General features: G+C 40.8%; 1 protein-coding gene across 10 annotated transcripts in view; it reads right to left on the reverse strand.

Moving 5' to 3' along the window:
* The window catches only part of RYR3 (ryanodine receptor 3), a 786,940-nt gene that overhangs the window by 178,297 nt on the left and 586,214 nt on the right, over positions 1 to 22,429 (reverse strand). For 6 of the 10 annotated variants that reach the window (XM_073638993.1, XM_073638999.1, XM_073638994.1 and 3 more), the window contains 4 exons: positions 14,404 to 14,463; positions 7,739 to 7,867; positions 7,497 to 7,609; positions 779 to 878 (listed from right to left, as the gene is read on the reverse strand). In XM_073638993.1, the coding sequence (XP_073495094.1) occupies positions 779 to 878; positions 7,497 to 7,609; positions 7,739 to 7,867; positions 14,404 to 14,463 (402 nt within the window). Of the gene's footprint in view, positions 1 to 287; positions 385 to 778; positions 879 to 7,496; positions 7,610 to 7,738; positions 7,868 to 14,403; positions 14,464 to 22,429 lie in introns of all 10 variants that reach the window. The other 4 variants (XM_073639000.1, XM_073639001.1, XM_073638998.1 and 1 more) reach the window with 1 other exon arrangement.

The raw sequence follows: 22,429 nt of genomic DNA on the forward strand, positions 1-22,429 counted from the left end.
AAAAATAGCATGGCTCTTGGAAGATAGCAAGGTGAAAACCAAAAGTGCAAATACGAAAATTGGGTAAAGGACATCAGAAATATCACTTATCGTAGGATATCAAATGCCTAATTCAATTAATTAGGGTTATTTGTCATGGTAGACAGACATCACTAGAAAATATGGTTAAGGATAGGCTCTGTTTAAAAGCTGTGTAAGATGCACCCATAATTCTTTTCAGAATCAGTAAGCTGTAGTAATTATTTAATTTGCGCTTTAAGCCAAACTCTGTCTAAGCCCGTACTTACAGCCAAATCTTGAATTAGTTTCTCCTCAAAGGAATTTTCCTCTGTTTCTATCCAAAATTTCAGATAACCATGGAGGAAGAGGTTAATAGAACGGTGCCTGGCAGGGGGTGAAAGTGGGATCAAGAGGGGTACAAAAGAACATAAAATATAAATGTTCAGGTGACTCATGATTAGTAGGGTTTGGATTCTTGTACAATTTGGGATCTCCTGATTGGTCAGAACTACTTTCAGATCAAAAAATGGTTTATTCTCTTTTCTTCTTCTACATCACTGCATCTTACAATCAATTTTATTTTATGTATTATTTTATATAAAAAAAATATTATAACATTTTTTTACTCCCTCTTCCATTCCCAAGAGATCTTGGATGCTAGAAATCCGACCAATCAGAATCTCTCAGCAAGATTGCACAAACCAATGAAAACATCACATCATGGCTGGGGTGGAGTACTTGTGTGCACAAAGACAGGTGTAGCCACAAGTTACATTACCGTTAACACGAGTATTAGACTGTCATAGTCTGAGTTCTCATGTACTTTTTCCAGCCAAATACGTTGGTAGGAGCTCAGGAAGAAATTGTTAATTTTGTGTCTGAAGAAAAGCATACAGGTTTTTTAATTCAAGCGCCAGCAACACAAGGACAAATTCACAAAATATTAAATGACATTCTAAAGCGAAAAGAAAATATAACAAAGAACCTAATTGGTATTGGACATAACTAAAAGAACTTGTATTCTTATCCTACAGTTATAAAGGATAAGAATTGTCCAATGTAAACGAAAAATGTAGGTGCATTTTATGCGTAAAAATGTATTGCACATGCATATTACTTAGCACTGGCAGCCAGACTGAAGTATAACCCTCTATTACCCTAAAAATCACTGCCAAGAGAGTACCTACACTAGTGCATGGTTATGTGCCCTGTCCTTACATCACTTGTTGGCACAAACCATTTGTATTGGCTTAAAGCGTACCTCCAGGGGAAAAAATATATTTTAATGTGTTAGATCCTTTAAGATCAGTACCAATGAGTAGCCTCTCCTTTTAAACCTCTCCTTCCTAATTGATTAATGGGATGTTTTATTTTCTGCCATGTTACAAATCACGCTGAGGATATATTCACTTGCTTTGAATATGCAGTGGCTTTTCTATAGTGTGTTAGGAATAATGTTGAATATTACAGTAAACTAATTAAAAAATATATTTTAGTAGGAATTCATTAAAAGACCAATGAAAAGAAAAATATCAAAAAACATACACAACCAGAAAGGGCTCTTCCCTATAAGGATAGGATATAAAGGTACTAGACAACACCTTTGATAATGAATATTGCCATAAAATATAACCCTTTAAACAAAATCTTACACAAGGGGTATAACACCTAAAATATATGGCTAGAATATCTTAAAAATCCCTATTGCACCCTATTATTGTCCCTGCGTGACCACGGATATTGGCACCTAATAAATGCAAATGGCACCCCTCTCAATGACGACTAGTTCTAATGTACCCTAGTCTACCCTATAAGGCTAAGGGCTATTGTGTCCATATACAAGTACAAACAAGGGGGATATATAGTGGCAAAACAGGAAAGTGATTCTCACAAAACATATTAGAGGATGACCCCCCCCCCCATATAAATGTACATATAAACCAAAAGTTAATATGACTTATTTGAGATTAACACATTTTCACTTGACACGTTTCCCCTTTTGAAGGTTCAACAGCAGTAGAGAACAGGGGTTCCATTAATAATCAAACGGACGATATGTCAAAACCTGGGTCATCTATGGAGTGCATGCAATGTACAGTAGCAACGTGATGTAGCAACGTTCTCCATTGTCCATTAGAGAACAATTCCTCTGAGAATCGCATGCAATAAGGATTTTTAGGGCATAACAGGGCAATCCTAGCCATATATTGGTGTTATACCCCTCATGCAACCATGCTTCTTATACACTGTAACTATACCTATTTTAATTACTTTAAGGCCACGTGCACACAGTCATTATTTGTTCAGTATTTTACATCAGTATTTGTAAAACAAAATCAGGAGTGGAAAAGTATAATAGAAACACGTCACCACTTCTGTATTTTTCACCCACTCCTGATTTTGACTTACAAATACTGATGTACAATATTAACCAAATACTCAACGTGTGAACGTGGCCTAAGGGGTTATATTCTATGGCAATACTCATTATCATAGGTGTTGTCTAGTACCTTTATCTCCTATCCTGATAGGGTAGAACCCTTTTTGGTTGTGTGTGTTTTTCGATATTTTTCTTTCCATTACCTTATTGGTCTTTTAATGAATACCTAATAAAATATATTTTTGAATAAGTATACAGTACAGACCAAAAGTTTGGACACACCTTCTCATTTAAAGATTTTTCTGTATTTTCAGGACTATGAAAATTGTACATTCACACTGAAGGCATCAAAACTATGAATTAACACATGTGGAATTATATACTTAACAAAAAAGTGTGAAACAACTGAAAATATGTCTTATATTCTAGGTTCTTCAAAGTAGCCACCTTTTGCTTTGATGACTGCTTTGCACTCTTTTGGCATTCTCTTGATGAGCTTCAAGAGGTAGTCACCGGAAATGGTCTTCCAACAATGTTGAAGGAGTTCCCAGAGATGCTTAGCACTTGTTGGCCCTTTTGCCTTCACTCTGAGGTCCAGCTCACCCCAAACCATCTCGATTGGGTTCAGGTCTGGTGACTGCGGAGGCTAGGTCATCTGGCGTAGCACCCCATCACTCTCCTTCTTGGTCAAATAGCCCTTACACAGCCTGGAGGTGTGTTTGGGGTCATTGTCCTGTTGAAAAATAAATGATGGTCCAACTAAACGCAAACCGGATGGAATAGCATGCCGCTGCAAGATGCTGTGGTAGTCATGCAGGTTCAGTATGCCTTCAATTTTGAATAAATCCCCAACAGTGTCACCAGCAAAGCACCCCCACACCATCACACCTCCTCCTCCATGCTTCACGGTGGGAACCAGGCATGTATAGTCCATCCGTTCACATTTTCTGCGTCGCACAAAGACACGGTGGTTGGAACCGAAGATCTCAAATTTGGATTCATCAGACCAAAGCACATATTTCCACTGGTCTAATGTCCATTCCTTGTGTTCTTTAGCCCAAACAAGTCTCTTCTGCTTGTTGCCTGTCCTTAGCAGTGGTTTCCTAGCAGCTATTTTACCATGAAGGCCTGCTGCACAAAGTCTCCTCTTAACAGTTGTTGAAGAGATGTGTCTGCTGCAAGAACTCTGTGTGGCATTGACCTGGTCTCTAATCTGAGCTGCTGTTAACCTGCGATTTCTGAGGCTAGTGACTCGGATAAACTTATCCTCAGAAGCAGAGGTGACTCTTGGTCTTCTTTTCCTGGGGCGGTCCTCATGTGAGCCAGTTTCTTTGTAGCGCTTGATGGTTTTTGCAACTGCACTTGGGGACACTTTCAAAGTTTTCCCAATTTTTCGCACTGACTGACCTTCATTTCTCAAACTAATGATGGCCACTCGTTTTTCTTTACTTAGCTGCTTTTTTCTTGCCATAATACAAATTCTAACAGTCTATTTAGTAGGACTATCAGCTGTGTATCCACCAGACTTCTGCACAACACAACTGATGGTCCCAACCCCATTTATAAGGCAAGAAGTCCCACTTATTAAACCAGACAAGGCACACCTGTGAAGTGAAAACCATTTCCGGTGACTACCTCTTGAAGCTCATCAAGAGAATGCCAAGAGTGTGCAAAGCAGTCATCAAAGCAAAAGGTGGCTACTTTGAAGAACCTAGAATATAAGACATATTTTCAGTTGTTTCACACTTTTTTGTTAAGTATATAATTCCACATGTGTTAATTCATAGTTTTGATGCCTTCAGTGTGAATGTACAATTTTCATAGTCATGAAAATACAGAAAAAACTTTAAATGAGAAGGTGTGTCCAAACTTTTGGTCTGTACTGTATATCGGTGAAGACTTTCCTATATAGTATATATTGATCCACAGAATTATATTTATTCGATTAAATATTTTTGAATATTACTGTACCATTATTAGGAATTGAGGTGAGATGTGCAGTGTTAAATGTCTGCCACCCGGTAACATGCTTGCTGGTCGATGATCGTTTAGTAGCCTGTTTATTGAGGTTGATCCAGCTTCAGATGAGCACTGATCAATCAATAACAGATCGTCCAGTGGCAAAGGCAGCCATTGTTCTCAGCAGTAGAGATCCTGTTAACACAAAACGATGTGCTGCCGAGTACAATGATCTTTTGTGCATTTCGCCCAACGAACAAGCATTTTGCTAATTCGCTGGGGGATCGGCAGTCTGTTAAGACAGCCCAATTATTGTGAACAAGCGTTCCTAAAAATGCTTATTCATGATAACTGTGCAGAGTAAATGGATTGTAAGATTTCTCAAAATCTTATTCACATGTTGTAGAGAAAATCTGCAGCGTAAATTGACCTGTGCTAAGCATATGTAATTTGCAGCATCTCAATTTATGATACAGACATTACTGCAGATGTTCACTCCTGGCATTGAAAGGAATGAAATGTGCAGCCAAGTTGCACCTTTTTGCAATCGATCAGCTGGGGTTTTTCTGCTGAGGAAATAAGGTGGGAATGTAACTTTATAGTCTCTATTGGTAGAAGCCTGCTTACACTTGCCACCCCCCTTCACTCTAACACTGCAGGGACTGCCTACTTGAATCAGTGCAGATGCTGCTATGATCACAGGTCTTTATAAATTAACAAGTTCCTTTTACAGACAGCTTAAAATTCCCTGTTTGGTTAAGATATTCAGTTTCTCAGTGGGGAGTAAACGACACCAGTTCTTCAAGTCTCTTCTTATTATTCCCCATATTGAAATGAACGGAGTGTGCAGCCTGCAAGTCAGTGACGCTCAAACCCCGTACAGCGTGAATTTTAAGACTAACATTTTTGTGGGCTAAAAATATTATACTACACGCTGAGGTACGCTTTAACATTGCACTTTACTTAAATGGAAAGAACTAATTACAAGATACAGAGTACAAAGGAATATATTCAGCCATCAGTGTAGAAAATCTACAGTACGATGGACTCCACAATCTTTATATATCTGGCCATAAGCCTAAGGCAGAGAAAAATTAATACACATGTACCATATAAAGACATTTGTGATATTTTACTTTCTATGCTACAAGTGATAGTTTGGCCTTGTTTAGCAGAATTTACAATTTTACATTTATGCTACATAATCTGCATACTATTTTGACAGTACAGAAAGGCATAATAGGGTTATATTATATCGTAATACAGCCAGGATCATCTCAGACTATTATGTTTATCCCATTAATCCATGTCTGCAGTCTATATGCATGTGCAAGTAAATTTATGCATGAATTCACATCATCCGCATACATGATGCATGCATCACTTATGCATAGATTCATGTATGCCTTTCATGCATATATCAGACATACACATGTAAAGCAGTGTTGAAAAACTTAAGTCATTGCCACATACTGTATCCTTTCCCTGCCTGTCACAAGCAATTACCTGTAGACCTGTCACTGATAAATATATAAATATATATATATATATATATATATATATATATACATACATACATATACACATATATACACACTGTATACAGTTATTTTTTGCAATAATTACATGTTCTGGTACTTCATGTATACAATTATGCTAAATGAAAATATAGTTCAGGTAGAAATGTAATGATTTATTTTTTTCGTCGTTATAAAATTGTATATATATTCTTCTAACTGAAAAGTAGAAGTAATGTAAATATGTATAAAGCTACCATATACAGTATATGATGTTGCTGCAGTGAATGGTCCACAATGACATTGAAGAACAGAGATGTTGCACATTGTGTCTGTCTTGTATTGTCACCTACTGCTTAGCATCACAGGCGAATCTTGCTGTCTAAAGGAGATCAGCCCTTGCTCTAAATTGTAGTAGCACAAATTTAGGTATTTTGCATTGCATAGGTTGAATTTTACAGTGAAAATCTGCTACAAAAAACGAAATGCTATACATCTGCATCGCAGATCAATTTTTACAATAGATTTTTTTTGCAGTGTGTGGAGAAGATTTAGCAAATTATCATTCACTTTTCTAACGCTATAATAAACTCTTTTTTTCTGGCCGCAAATCTGAACAGAAAATGTGCAGCACTTGTAAAACACACCCTTAAAGGGAACTTGTCACTGGGATTTCCCAGAATAAAGAATGCCACCACCTTTAAGGTCTCTTTTACAGTATTCTAATAAGTAGTATGCAAGTCCCCCAATCCCCTCTGCATAGTACCAAAAATACTTTTTATTATCCCCCCCATACAGTGTGGTCCCATATGCATCTCTGGTATTGCTTCGGCGCCTCCTCTCTTGTAGCAAGCACCATCCGCCTGCCCTGCCGAAGACCCGAATGTAAAACCGGCACACGCACATTACAGTACTTTGCTCTGCCTTAAGAAGGCATGGCAAAGTACACCTGGAGCGATTGGGGGACGCTGTGTGGATGATGTAGAACACATCATCCACATGAAGCAAGAAGGAGGATGGCGCTGGCCATGATAGAGGAGGCGCCGAAGCAAGGCCAGCGACACCCATAGGGCCGAACTGCACTGTATGGGGGCATAATAAAAGTTATTTTTTGTACTATGCAGAGGGGATTGGGGACTTACATACAGCATATTAGGATGCTGTAAAAGAGGACTTACTGGTGGTGGCTGTACTTTATATTGGGAAAACCTGGTGCAGGTTCCCGTCAGGGTTATCTAATATTAACAATGTGGACTTTGGATCAAAAACAGTTGTAAAAGCCTGCTCTAAAGAAAGATGATACTAGCTGATTCTGTTTTTGTTGTTGTTTCAACGTTTGTGACAAACTGCATTATATAAGAACGTGTGTGTGTGTGTTTGACAAGTCAGTTATGTATATAAGTTTGTCAAGTTTGTCAAGTCATGAAATAACATGGCTTTAGGCAAGAACAAGTTCTCAACATGGTAAAAATGCAAATTGCAACATTACCACAACAGAGCTTAGACACAAAGCAGAGAGCTGCATGTCAGGTTATTCTGTAGCAAAGATCATTCACAGAAGGACATCCAGATCTCCTAGAAAGCTTCAGGCTCAACAGTAATGACAAAGAAAGAAATAGGACACATCTCTGGGGTCTAACCTTGGCAGATTGTACAAGGGAGCCATGCGAAAGCACGCCACAACAGCCCTTTTTCTCTGTTTCGATAGCAGCTTGTGCCAAACAGCCTTCTTAGACCTCAAGGGCTGCTCCACCTGTGGTACATGTGCAAATATCAGACAGAGAATAATGTAGGGAATTTCAATACGACTTTATCTCTGTGGACAGTTTAATTCTATTGACTGCATGGTTTCCCTGTGTTTTCACAGACGAGACCCTATTACCTGCTCAAGATGGAAGACAGCTGCAGAGATTTTCTGCACACGTTCTACAGTTTGTTCAGAATCACTGTCTTCACTTTTTAATATATCCTTGTAAAGATTCAGCTGCCATTTCACTGCAGGGTCTTCGGACTGGCAGAGAGAAAATAAAGACAAGGTCAGTATTCAAAATGTGTAGGACAAGGCAAGGCTGAGAAGCGTAGTAGCTCGTTTTATCTACAAATTTGGTAACACGAATTAGCTCTAAATGAAGAAAATCACGGATAATTTGTAAGGTATGAGGGGGGGGACAGCAAATTAATTGGATCCAGGTGTGTGTCAAAAAAGACATTTAAAATCAGAGCTGCTAAAGTGATCAGCACTCGAACAGCACCCGGCACAGGTCATAGAGTCACCGTGAAAGGAAAAAAAATCATGTAAATGAATGACTACAAAGTGTTTAATCATCTGTCGCTCATTCAAGTGGAGCTCTATAATAAACGTTGGCAGACATGATGAAAGATTGATGCCCAACTAACACAGCAGTGCCAAGAAGTGCTTAGATACAAAGAATAGATGAGGATCCTAATAGTGAATACAAATACGATAAACAAATTTGAAGAGTCAATAAATATTACAACCGAAATGGGTCCATTGTGTTATACCGAGTGCAGGGGGCTATAGGGGGCAGTGCATGACCGATAACATCTATAGAGAACCACTACATCACCTTAATGGCCTTATTCTTATTAAAAGAAGTGTAGTCAAGCTTAAAAATTAATCTCTATACACGAAATTGGGGACAACTTTACAATCGCTGGTAGTCCGACCGTCATGACCCCTTTCGATCTGGAGAACTGAAGAGTCCCAAGTGAATGGAGAGGAGGTCGATCATGCGAACTACCAATTCATTCATTCTTAAAGGGAGTATTGGAGATTGCCGAGTGCAGCCCCGGCTTATCTTTCGTGCTCCCATTAAAATGAATAGAGAGGAGATAACTTTAAAATTTGAGAACACCCCATTAACTGTGGTGGTTAAAAAATAAGGACGCTCTGACAGGTGCTATGTCTTTGCTAATGAGGCCCCAGCATCACCATGGATTGATTGGCTGTTATGGTTCAAGAAGAAAATTTTTGCAAACTTCTGATGTAAGGTAACAATTCTATAAAAAAAAAAAAATATGGAGGTGGACGGCTCAGGAACACTCCACTCACAATATGTAGTGAGGACACCTTATAGTTTCTCCTGCCTTCTCACCCTCAATGTAAAATAACTACAGTAAATGACAAGAGATCACGCTGATAACTAACATTTTTTATATAATACTATTAGAGTTAATTTGCGCTGCACTAAAAGACAATGAAGGTACAGGAGAATTAAAAAAAGTCAGTTTATTAAAATTAATATAAAATATAAGATAAAAATAACATGGATGAGATCAATGGCCAAGAGCGAGGTTGGTATGGATTTGGGGTCCTAGTGGAGGTTTCAAATGTTCCAATAGATTAGAGATGTGCATCCATTTAGTATGATGGTAAAGGACTTCCACTAGAGAGAGGAGAAGATGGGGGAAACAATTTAGTAAAGGAAGGTAACTTAAACAAGGTGTACTTAGAAGTTTAGATGCCAGCAATGATTACCTGGAGGGTGGATGGTTCTAATATAAGCACACGGGTAGCAGGGTCATCCACATTTGCTTGTGAGGAGGTGCTGGTTAAAATGAATGATGGTTATAGTTAGATGAAATAAATTTGTTATGTGACAGTTTAAAAGGTATTTGAAATATTTACCAGTTTCCGAGATGAAATTGTCTAAAATGATGTGTTGTGCTTGAGGGTTTTTTTACCAGCTGATGGAACAGGTATAGTAGTGGTTCCTGCTGTGAGCCTGGGTGGATAAGGTGAATAGAAATAATGGTAATCTGGTCCAATAGGTGGTTATTGGGGCCAATAGGGATTACCTGTTTTAGAGGAAGAGGTCTGAGTCAAACAATGCGCTGTGAAGAACTGCGCTGTAAAGCACCCAGATGGATAGGAAAGAGGCGATGCTTCTCTGGTGGTACTGCGCTGTGAAGGGCTGAACCTTGAGATCACCGCTGCGATCCTAAGTGGGTGAGGTGGAAAAAATAAATAAATTGGTAACCTGGTCCAATGGGTAGTAATTGGGGCCAATGGGGATTACCTTTTTTAGAGGAAGAGGTGTATGTCAGACTTAGCGCTGTGAAAAGCTGCGTTGTGAGGCACCCAGAGGTGGGGAGCATGCTTGTCTGCTTGTGCTGCGCTGTGGAAAGCTGTACCTTGAGATCACTGGCAGAGGTACCAGAGGGCCTTACAGGACCTGACCAATTGGTCCTTCTGCCACACCGTAATCAACTAGATTACGTGCTCCACACGTGACCGTGACGTCACGTCAGGTCCTGTAAGGCCCTGCACTACAGCCGCATCGCCACGTAAGGTATTAGAGCACGAGTCACCGGCCGGGACTCTGCTCCTGCATGCAACGCTCCCTCTATCCATCGTCTGTTCTAATCATTTGGCGTATCCAGCTCAGCGGAACGGAGCTAAGCCGCACATCTCTGGTACCTCTGCCAGTGATCTCAAGGTACAGCTTTCCACAGCGCAGCACAAGCAGACAAGTTGCGCCCCACCTCTGGGTGCCTCACAACGCAGCTTTTCACAGCGCTAAGTCTGACATACACCTCTTCCTCTAAAAAAAGGTAATCCCCATTGGCCCCAATTACTACCCATTGGACCAGGTTACCAATTTATTTATTTTTTCCACCTCACCCACTTAGGATCGCAGCGGTGATCTCAAGGTTCAGCTCTTCACAGCGCAGTACCACCAGAGAAGCATCGCCTCTTTCCTATCCATCTGGGTGCTTTACAGCGCAGTTCTTCACAGCGCATTGTTTGACTCAGACCTCTTCCTCTAAAACAGGTAATCCCTATTGGCCCCAATAACCACCTATTGGACCAGATTACCATTATTTCTATTCACCTTATCCACCCAGGCTCGCAGCAGGAACCACTACTATACCTGTTCCATCAGCTGGTAAAAAAACCCTCAAGCACAACACATCATTTTAGACAGTTTCATCTCGGAAACTGGTAAATATTTCAAATACCTTTTAAACTGTCACATAACAAATTTATTTCATCTAACTATAACCATCATTCATTTTAACCAGCACCTCCTCACAAGCAAATGTGACACGCTACCCGTGTGCGTATATTAGAACCATCCACCCTCCAGGTAATCATTGCTGGCATCTAAACTTCTAAGTACACCTTGTTACCTTCCTTTACTAAATCGTTTCCCCCATCTTCTCCTCTCTCTAGTGGAAGTCCTTTACCATCATACTAAATGGATGCACATCTCTAATCTATTGGAACATTTGGACCTCCACTAGGACCCCAAATCCATACCAACCTCGCTCTTGGCCATTGATCTCATCCATGTTATTTTTATCTTATATTTTATATTAATTTTAATAAACTTACTTTTTTTAATTCTCCTGTACCTTCATTGTCTTTTAGTGCAGCGCAAATTAACTCTAATAGTATTTAACCCTTGGTACCAGTATTGGCATCTTTGGACAAGTAGTAGCTCTTTTTCTAATCTGCTGCAGGCCTAATTGACTACCTACCAGCGCCACTGTTATTCATCCTATTTTTTATATAATATAGTTAATTTCCTGAATTAATTTTCTTAGTGTATGTCCATGTGCCTGTGTATTGGAAAAGATTCATTTTATTATTTTCATGCTTCTAACATCAGTTGGCCACACAGGTCTGTCTGGAGGTTTATGTATTTTTCGTCCATAGGGCTACATGGAGCTCTAGTGGGGGTATAAAAGTTAGGGTTAACTACATTCACAATGCGCATTAGTGTGAAATGTCTGTGTGCCACTTGATTTTCATTCATCAGACTGCAGAAGGATCTATAGATTTGAAAGGATCTTTTCACACATCTATGACAATCACGGATCCGAGTGTGAGATGAGATAAAACAGCATGATGCAGGAGGAAGACTTCAATCTTCAATCTGGATTTGCTGGATAGCAGAAACTCCCCCAGATATGAAGGCTGAATATAATACATTTTTATTGTCTTGTATGTAGCAGTTGACTTGCTTATCTTTTGATATCTTGTATGTTTTTATATGTATTTAGCATTACCTTAGTAAACTATAATTTCATCTAGCCATTCTGTGGGCATCCATTTATTCTTGCATCTCTAAATCAATAATAAAACATTTGATGGCAGCACTTGGCTGCTTAATTGGTTGACTACGGTGGAAAAAGTAGCAGTGAATGAAGACCCTTTTCTCCTGGGTTAGTCTATATGTGAACCCTAGACACCGATAGGACAAGAATTTGTGTTGGTTGTGAAATCTGACTTCTTTCATAGATGCGTTTAGTTTAGTTCCGGAGTCTCCGCACCAAACAGAGTGTTGGAGCTCATAAGCAGTTGCAAAAGAAGTATTGTTAAAGTTAAAAAGAAACAGAAAGATAATAATATAGTATATAATAGTTTACAATAGTATGTAATTGTTTAGCCTTAGAACCACAAGTTTATAAGAACTGTTGGATCAAGTGGATTCTGAGTAGTTAAAGAGATAATATCACATCCTTAGAGTTTCTTTGGAGACAGTGGACTGTAAGGGCCCCCATACACATTAGACTAATGACAGCTGAGCCCGCCAATATCTAATGTGTATAGGGGCACCGGCTAACTCATGGTAGGAAGAGATATCGATCAAGCATGTCCAATTTCGGACTTCCGATCGTATTGTTCCCCCTGAGTTAGCCTCCAGCAGACATGTCAGTCAGCAGCTTTCTCATAGAGAACACAGAAGCGCTCAGCTGAGCAAGTTCTCCTGTATATAGGAGTGTCGACTGAGATGGCTGTCCTCTAAAAGATCATCTGAAGCATAGTTTGGCCAACAACAATCTAACGTGTATGGCCAAATTAAGAGAAAATTGAGAGTTAATTCTACTGAGGAATATTACTGGATTATAGTATAATTTGTTTTTATCACTTATAGTTCAGCCAGAGAGTTAATGTGTTGTGTAAGTACAATTGTGCAAGCTTGTCTTAAAATACATTTTACATTTTTAAGTTTTTGTTTCTGGTTGCAGTGTTTAATTTTTGTGATTTTTCTTTCGTCTGAAACTCCATATTTTGTGCGTGATGGGAGACAAGTGATATAGAAGGTGGGATGAGGAATGGTGGAACCTCAAAGGGAGGCACATACTGGAAAGCTCAAATGTGACTGCCCCTTGTGCTCTTTCCAAGCACAGCTACATGACCCCTATTGTAGAAAATATTTATTTATTTTGCTTTGATATTATAGCGCCATCATATTCCACAGTGCCTTACAGACATTATCATCACTATCCCCAATAGGTCTCACAGTCTGAATTTCCTACCAGTAGGTCTTTGGAATTTGGGAGGAAAGCCACGCAAACACAGGGAGAACATACAAACTTCTTGCAGATGTTATCCTTGGTGGGATGTGACCCCAGCATTACAAAGCAACAGTGCTAATCACTGTGCCACCATGCTGCTCAATATATATAAATATATGTGTGGTGGAAAACTAACTTTGCACATCACACTGAAAACACCATCCCCACCGTCAAACATGGTGGTGGCAGCATTATGCTGTGGGGATACATTTCTTTAGCAGAGACAGAGAAGCTGGTCACAGTTGATGGGAAGAGGTAAATACAGGGCAATTCTCGAAGAAAACCTGTTAGAGGCTGCAAAAATCTTGAGACTGGGTCATAGGCTCACCTTCCAGCAGGACAACGACCCTAAATATACTGCCAGAGATACAATGGATGGTTTAGATCAAAGCATATTCATATATGTGAATGGCCCAATCTAAGTGCAGACCTAAATCCCATTGAGAATCTGTGGCAAGACGTGAAAATTGCTGCTCACAGACGCCTCCATCCAATCTCACTGAGCTAGAGCGAGTGTGCAAAGAAAAATGGGCAAAAATGTCACCTCTAGATGTTCAAGGCTGGTAGAGACAAACCCTAAGACACTTACAGCTGTAATTGCAGCGAAAGGCGTTCCTCCAAAGTATTGACTCAGGGGGGCAGAATACAAATGCACGTCACAATTTTCAGATTTATATTTTTTAAATATTTAGAAAACCATGTATCATTTCCTTTACACTTCACAGATACTTGCTACTTACTGCTGATATATCACATAAAATCCCAATATAATACATTTAAGTTTGTGGGGGTAACGTGAAAAACTGTAGCTGTAAATTGTAGATATTTGAATCGGGAAAAAGTGCTGAACTCTAGAGGTTGCCAAAACAAAGAAGAAAGTTATGTTAAAGAACTTCATGGGTGAAAACCCTCTTTTTTATAAAAAAAAAAAAGCTAGTAATTAAGTTAGTAAATGTAAAATATGCAAGGTAAAAAGACAGGTCAGTATTAGTTGATGTTCCCATCTTGTTTTGTATATGTTGGAGATTCCTCGACAAATACATAGGATGCTTGTTCTTTTGGCATCAGCTGGGTCGGTATTCAGTGGTCAGTATACATTGGTCAGTATACAGTGGTTGGTATACTTTTTGCCACTGTATAGAAAATCATTGGTGTACTGAAGCTCTGTAACCAATATTATAAAAATGCTGTCACTTTATCCATTTCTATAGTACTTACTTTTTCCTGCAAGTGGAGGTTATTGCGCAGGTGTTCTTTAACTTCCTCATCTGTATCTTTCTGTAATAAAATGAGAAAAGCTTTAATTTAAAGCCTTAATAATTAAATAACCTTCTATTCCAACACTGACCTATGATTACAATATTTCAGACTGAACTGAGGTTATATAAAGTTGTATTTACCAAACACATCATTGCACACCCATCCCTGTTTGGACTTTAGGCCACGTTCACATGTTCAGTATTTGGTCAGAATTTGTAAGTCAAAACCAGGAGTGGGTGAAAAATACTCCTGGTTTTAACTTACAAATACTGATGCAACACATCTAACCAAAAAATGGCACAATATATTACACCAGATAATTCATTAATTTTCAATATACGACTCTCTCAAAAAACAATGAACAACCACTCAATCATTTTAAAATTATTAATTTAATAAATATACACATAAAGATCAAAAGACATAATAAGGCTATGTGCCCACGTTGCATTTATGAAGCAGAAAATTTCGGCTGCATAAATGCAAGTCCTCTCCCGGAAAAACGCATGCGGAATTCCGCACGCGTTTATCGCGCTTTTTTCGCGCGTTTATCACGCGTTTTCCACATGCGGAATTGCCTTGCGTTTTTTATGCATTGGACAAAGGCAATTCTGCTTGCGGAAACGCAAAATTAAATGACATGCTGCGGATTTTTGAACGCGGCATAAACGCTGCGGAAAAATCCGCAGCATGTGCATAGAAGTTGCGGAAACCCATTGGGGATCATGGGGTGCGGGTTACCAAGCGTTTTACAAGCGTTTCCGCTGCGGAAATTCCGCATCAAAAACGCTTGTAAAACGCTACGTGGGCACACAGCCTTACAGGAAAACAGACTCCGGGATATATAGTATAATAAATACTCAATAAATAAATTTGTTATGGGGCATAGATCAATGTAGGGGAAAATCATAAATAACAAATCCAAACTATGTGTTAAAGTGCATAGTGCCAACAGATGCATATAATAGCAACCCAAAAATAAATAAAGAATTAAATAAATAATTATTATAATAATTATTTATTTATTTTTCGGTTGCTATTATATGTATCTGTTGGCACTATGCACTTTAACACATAGTTTGGATTTGTTATTTATGATTTTCCCCTACATTGATCTATGCCCCATAACAAATTTATTTATTGGGTATTTATTATACTATATATCCCGGAGTCTGTTTTCCTGTAATTTTGTCTTTTGATCTTTATGTGTATATTTATTAAATTAATAATTTTAAAATGATTGAGTGGTTGTTCATTGTTTTTTGAGAGAGTTGTATATTACAAATACTGATGTAAAATACTGACCAAATACTGAGCGTGGCCTAAAGGTGACCAAAAATCTGTTACATTCATCTGAATAGGATTGTTTCAAATGAATGGGGCAGTTGGAGAACTTTCTGCAACAAAATCTCTAAGAAATAAGCAACATGTGAAAGTACCATAAGGTTAGGTACTTTGTGCGGATTTTTGTGCAGTGTACAAGTCTGTAGATTTTCAGTAATAAAATCTGCAACAAATTCCACATGTATTACATGCGGATTTTATTACTAATTTCCCAGAAAGGTCATCCTGTCCATTACAAAAGGGTCACATCTGAACTGAATGCCACACAAAGAATTGACAGTCTGCAGGTTTTAAATTCTGCAGCTCATGTCAATTTCAGTGCAAAATATTTCAGCAATGTACAGATGAGATTTGTTGTAATCTCTTCAGTTTAGCTCTAATTGCATTATGCTGTGGATTTTCTGCATCTAAATCTGCTCAGAAAATCCACATAACATATGCAATGTGTGCACAACTCCTTAAAGGTCTGTCCAGAATTAGAAGAAAATGTCTGCAGATTTTGTTACAGAAAGAAGGCAATTTGTACCCAGGGGCTGTCTAATGGTATCCACATTTCAAAGAATGGAATAATACCATACACATCCTATGGCCAATAGCGGTACTGTTTTTTTCTGGAAGAAAAGAAAAAAAACATTTTCTTCTAATTCCACACAACATCTTTAAAGGGTTTGTACCAAATTAATAAGCACAGCACTCAGCTATTAATGCCAGTCCCATTGTCCGATCTTCACTCTATTTACAGCCCTGGAGGTCACAGTCAAAACCCAGCAATCAATAACATATTCCATATCCTACCCTAGGGGCGTAACTATAATAGATGCAGGAGTTGCAATCACACTTGGGCCCTTGAGACTAGGGGGCCCAAAAGGACCCTTAGGCCCATATGTAAAGACTATTACTATTAAAGACATGCAACAGTTTGGGGCCCTGTTGGAGAATTTGCATTGGGGCCCACGAGCTTCAAGTTACACCACTGTCCCACCCTACATTAAAGGGGTTGTCTGGCCTTAGGATACATGTCTGCAGTCACTCTATGTGACTGCAGACCAGACTTGTGAATCCTCCCATTGGCACGTGACTGCAAGTATGTGATCTGCACGGGCAGTCTTGATGGGTGCGGCCTTGTTTAATACAAATGTAATGAGTGAGGCCGGATACGTCTAGTCGGAATGTGGACGAGAGTACACAAATTACACATTGGCAGTTAAATGACCACCCGATCCAGACTCCGGCACCGGAGTACACGCACAGCCCGCAGTCTGCGTGATGTGAGGATTCATAAGTCTGCAGTCACATAGAGTGAATACAGATTGTACCCTAAGGCCAGAAAAGAGCTTTAACTGGGTACAAATGGTTTAATTACAGGTTGTTCACACTGTTCTAACACGAGTTTTCAGCAGCAACTGTCCATGGTACTGAATAGGTACTCAAGACTAGTGTTGAGCCACCCCCGTAGTGTTCGGGTTCGGTTCGGTTCGTCGAACACCGGGATGTTCGAGGAACTGTTCGTCGAACTGTTCGTCGAACACCTTAGAACACCGTTAAAACCAATGGCAGGCAAACAAAAACACATAGAAACACATAGAAAACACCTGCAAAGGTGTCCAAAAGCTGACAAACTGCTCAGAAGACACTCTCTTTAAAAAAGCCAGCCGGCAAATTCAGCAGCGGCATACACCGGTACCCGACAATTTAGACAAGAAGGAATAGAGCATCACACATAGATTAGATAGATAGAAACATGTCAGTCACACATATAAGAAGCACAGTGACAGTGTTGGTTACTGCACTTGTCATTTAGTGTAAAGGATTTATTAAAAAAAATATTAGTGTTTTCATGCACCGTCTCTTTAAAAAAGCCGGCCGGCAATTCAGCATCTGTACCCGACAATTTAGAACAGAAAGAATAGAGCTTCACACATAGATAGAAACATGTCAGTCACATATATAATAAGTACAGTGACAGTGTTGCTTACTGTACTTGTCATTTAGTGTAAAGGATTTATTTAAAAAAATAATAGTGTTTTCATGCACTGTCTCTTTAAAAAAACCGGCCGGCAATTCAGCAGCGGTACCCGACAATTTAGAACAGAAAGATAGAGCATCACACATAGATTAGATAGATAGAAACATGTCAGTCACATTTATAATAAGTACAGTGACAGTGTTGGTTACTGTACTTGTCATTTAGTGTTAAAATAAAGGATTTATTAAAATAAAAATTGGCGTGGGATCCCCCATAATTTTAGGCTCTAGCGGAGGTTAAGCAGACGGCTGGGGCAGATGTTTGAAACCTCGGAAGGGGGTAATACCCACGGAGCTTCCCAGGCTACTAATATCAGCCCCCAGCGGAATACCTAGCCTTTACTAGCTATTAAAATGGGGGACCCCCCCAAAAAAATGACGTGGGGTCCCCCCTATTTTAATAGCTAGCAAAGGCTAGGCAGACAGCTGGGGGCTGATCTTAATAGCTCAGGAAGGGTGCCATGAATATTGGCCCCCTCCCAGGCTAGAAACACCAGCCGTCAGCCGCCCCAGAAATGGCGCATCCATAGGATGCGCCAATTCTGGCACTTAGCCTCGCTCTTCCCACTGCCCTGTAGCGGTGGCAGTGGGGTAATAGGGCTGGGGTTGATGTCAGCTTATAATGCCAGCTGACATCAAGCCCAGGTTAGTAATGGAGAGGCGTCTATAAGACACCTCCATTACTAACCCCATAGTCAAAGTTAAAAAAAACACAAACACCCAGAATAAAGTCCTTTAATTGAAATAAACACACAATTCTTTATTGTTCTAAATTAAACCATACTTACAATCACGCCCATTCCAGCTGAAGCCAACGATCTCCTGTAATAAAAATAAAATAATAAACCAACATCATCCTTACCTTTCCATGGTTCCCAGGACAGCTCCAGCTCTGCTACATCGAGATGACTGGCTGGACCGCAGCAGAACGCTGCCATCCAGCCTGTCATCCCACGGACACTGAGAAGCGCAGGCATGCTTGCGCTCCTCACTGTCTCGCTGTGACGGCATCCAGATGAGCCGAGGTCATTGTCCAATGAACTCGGCTCACCTCATGCACGTCACTGACAGCGTGGGAAAATTCTCACGCTGAAGCGCTGAGTGCAGGAGAATTTTCCCACGCTGTCAGTGAGGTGCATGAGGTGAGCTGAGTTCATTGGACATGAGCTCACCTCATGCACGTCACTGACAGCGTGGGAGAATTCTCCTGCACTCAGCACTTCAGCGTGAGAATTTTCCCACGCTGTCAGTGACGTGCATGAGGTGAGCCGAGTTCATTGGACATGACCTCGGCTCATCTGGATGCCGTCACAGCGAGACAGTGAGGAGCGCAAGCATGCCTGCGCTTCTCAGTGTCCGCGGGATGACAGGCTGGATGGCAGCGTTCTGCTGCGGTCCAGCCAGTCATCTCGATGTAGCAGAGCTGAAGCTGTCGTGGGAACCATGGAAAGGTAAGGATGAGGTTGGTTTATTATTTTTCTTTTATTGCAGGAGATCGTTGGCTTCAGCTGGAATGGGTGTGATGGTAAGTATGGTTTAATTTAGAACAATAAAGAATTGTGTGTTTATTTCAATTAAAGGACTTTATTCTGGGTGTTGTGTTTTTTTTAAATAGTTTACTAGAAATTCATGGCGGTCATGTCTAATACTGGCGTGACCCCATGAATTTTGGGCTTGGGGCCAGCTGATAATACCAAGCTGGCCCTAACCCCTTTATTACCCAGTGAGCCACCGCACCAGGGCCCTGGATGAGTTGGGTACAGCGCCAGAAGATGGCGCTTCTATGAACGCGCCATTTTCCGGGGTGGCTGCGGACTGCAATTTGCAGCGGGGGGGGGGGGCCCAGAAAGCTTGGGCCTCCCTGCGCTGCAGATTCCAGCCCCCAGCTGCCTAGTTGTACCTGGCTGGACACAAAAATAGGGCGAAGCCCCACGTATTTTTTTTTTAATTATTTCATGAAATTCATGAAATAATTAAGAAAAAAAGGCCTTCCCTATATTGTTGTGTCCGGCCAGGTACAAATAGTCAGCTGGTGGTTGGGGGCAGCCCGTTCCTGCCTGCTGTACCTGGCTGGACACAAATATAGTGCGAAGCCCCACTTCAATTTTTTTTAATTATTTCATGAAATTCATGAAATAATTAAGAAAAAAAGGCCTTCCCTATATTGTTGTGTCCGGCCAGGTACAAATAGGCAGCTGGTGGTTGGGGGCAGCCCGTTCCTGCCTGCTGTACCTGGCTGGACACAAATATAGTGCGAAGCCCCACTTCAATTTTTTTTAATTATTTCATGAAATTCATGAAATAATTAAGAAAAAAAGGCCTTCCCTATATTGTTGTGTCCGGCCAGGTACAAATAGGCAGCTGGTGGTTGGGGGCAGCCCGTTCCTGCCTGCTGTACCTGGCTGGACACAAATATAGTGCGAAGCCCCACTTCAATTTTTTTAAATTATTTCAGGAAATTCATGAAATAATTTAAAGAAAATTGACGTGGGGCTTCGCCCTGTTTTTGTGTCCAGCCAGGTACAACTAGGCAGCTGGGGGCTGGAATCTGCAGCGCAGGGAGGCCCAAGCTTTCTGGGCCACCCCCGCTGCAAATTGCAGTCCGCAGCCACCCCGGAAAATGGCGCGTTCATAGAAGCGCCATCTTCTGGCGCTGTACCCAACTCATCCAGGGCCCTGATGCGGTGGCTCACTGGGTAATAAAGGGGTTAGGGCCAGCTTGGCATTATCAGCTGGCCCTAAGCCCGAAATTCATGGGGTCACGCCAATATTAGACATGACCACCATAAATTTCTAGTAAAGTATTTAAAAAAAACACAACACCCAGAAAAAAGTCCTTTAATTGAAATAAACACACAATTCTTTATTGTTCTAAATTAAACCATACTTACCATCACGCCCATTCCAGCTGAAGCCAACGATCTCCTGAAATAAAAGGAAAATAATAAAGCAACATCATCCTTACCTTTCCATGGTTCCCATGACAGCTTCAGCTCTGCTACATCGAGATGACAGGCTGGACCGCAGCAGAACGCTGCCATCCAGCCTGTCATCCCGCAGACACTGAGAAGCGCAGGCTTGCTTGCGCTCCACAGTGTCTCTCTGTGAGGGCATCCAGATGAGCCGAGTTAGTGTCCAATGAACTCGGCTCACCTCATGCACGTCACTGACAGCGTGGGAAAATTCTCCTGCACTCAGCGCTTCAGCGTGGGAGAATTCTCACGCTGAAGCGCTGAGTGCAGGAGAATTCTCCCACGCTGTCAGTGACGTGCAGGAGGTGAGCTGAGTTCATTGGACATGAGCTCACCTTATGCACGTCACTGACAGCGTGGGAGAATTCTCCTGCACTCACCGCTTCAGCGTGAGAATTTTCCCACGCTGTCAGTGACGTGCATGAGGTGAGCCGAGTTCATTGGACATGAACTCGGCTCATCTGGATGCCGTCACAGAGAGACGCTGAGCAGCGCAAGCAAGCCTGCGCTTCTCAGTGTCTGCGGGATGACAGGCTGGATGGCAGCTTTCTGCTGCGGTTCAGCCTGTCATCTCGATGTAGCAGAGCTGAAGCTGTCGTGGGAACCATGGGAAGGTAAGGATTATGTTGCTTTATTATTTTTCTTTTATTGCAGGGGATCGTTGGCTTCAGCTGGAATGGGCGTGATTGTAAGTATGGTTTAATTTAGAACAATAAAGAATTGTGTCTTTATTTCAATTAAAGGACTTTATTCTGGGTGTTTGTGTTTTTTTTTAACTTTGACTATGGGGTTAGTAATGGGGGTGTCTTATAGACGCCTCTCCATTACTAACCTGGGCTTGATGTCAGCTGGCATTATAAGCTGACATCAACCCCAGCCCTATTACCCCACTGCCACCGCTACAGGGCAGTGGGAAGAGCGAGGCTAAGTGCCAGAATTGGCGCATCCTATGGATGTGCCATTTCTGGGGCGGCTGACGGCTGGTGTTTCTAGCCTGGGAGGGGGCCAATATTCATGGCACCCTTCCTGGGCTATTAATATCAGCCCCCAGCTGTCTGCCTAGCCTTTGCTAGCTATTAAAATAGGGGGGGCCCCACGTCAATTTTTTGGGGGGTCCCCCATTTTAATAGCTAGTAAAGGCTAGGTATTCAGCTGGGGGCTGATATTAGTAGCCTGGGAAGCTCCGTGGGTATTACCCCCTTCCCAGGCTTCAAACATCTGCCCCAGCCGTCTGCTTAACCTCCGCTAGAGACTAAAATTATGGGGGATCCCACGCCAATTTTTTTTTAAATAAATCCTTTATTTTAACACTAAATGACAAGTACAGTAATCAACACTGTCACTGTACTTCATATATATGTGACTGACATGTTTCTATCTATCTAATCTATGTGTGATGCTCTATTGCTTCCATTCTAAATTGTCGGGTACAGATGCTGAATTGCCGGCCGGCTTTTTTAAAGAGAGGGTGCATGAAAACACTATTATTTTTTTTAATAAATCCTTTACACTAAATGGCAAGTACAGTAATCAACACTGTCACTGTACTTCTTATATATGTGACTGACATGTTTCTATCTATCTAATCTATGTGTGATTCTCTATTCCGTCTATTCTAAATTGTCGGGTACAGATGCTGAATT

The sequence above is a fragment of the Phyllobates terribilis genome, unplaced genomic scaffold (assembly GCF_046119375.1).
Source record: "Phyllobates terribilis strain yellow unplaced genomic scaffold, ASM4611937v1 Scaffold_7__3_contigs__length_470593459, whole genome shotgun sequence".
In the NCBI taxonomy this organism is placed as follows: Eukaryota; Metazoa; Chordata; class Amphibia; order Anura; family Dendrobatidae; genus Phyllobates; species Phyllobates terribilis.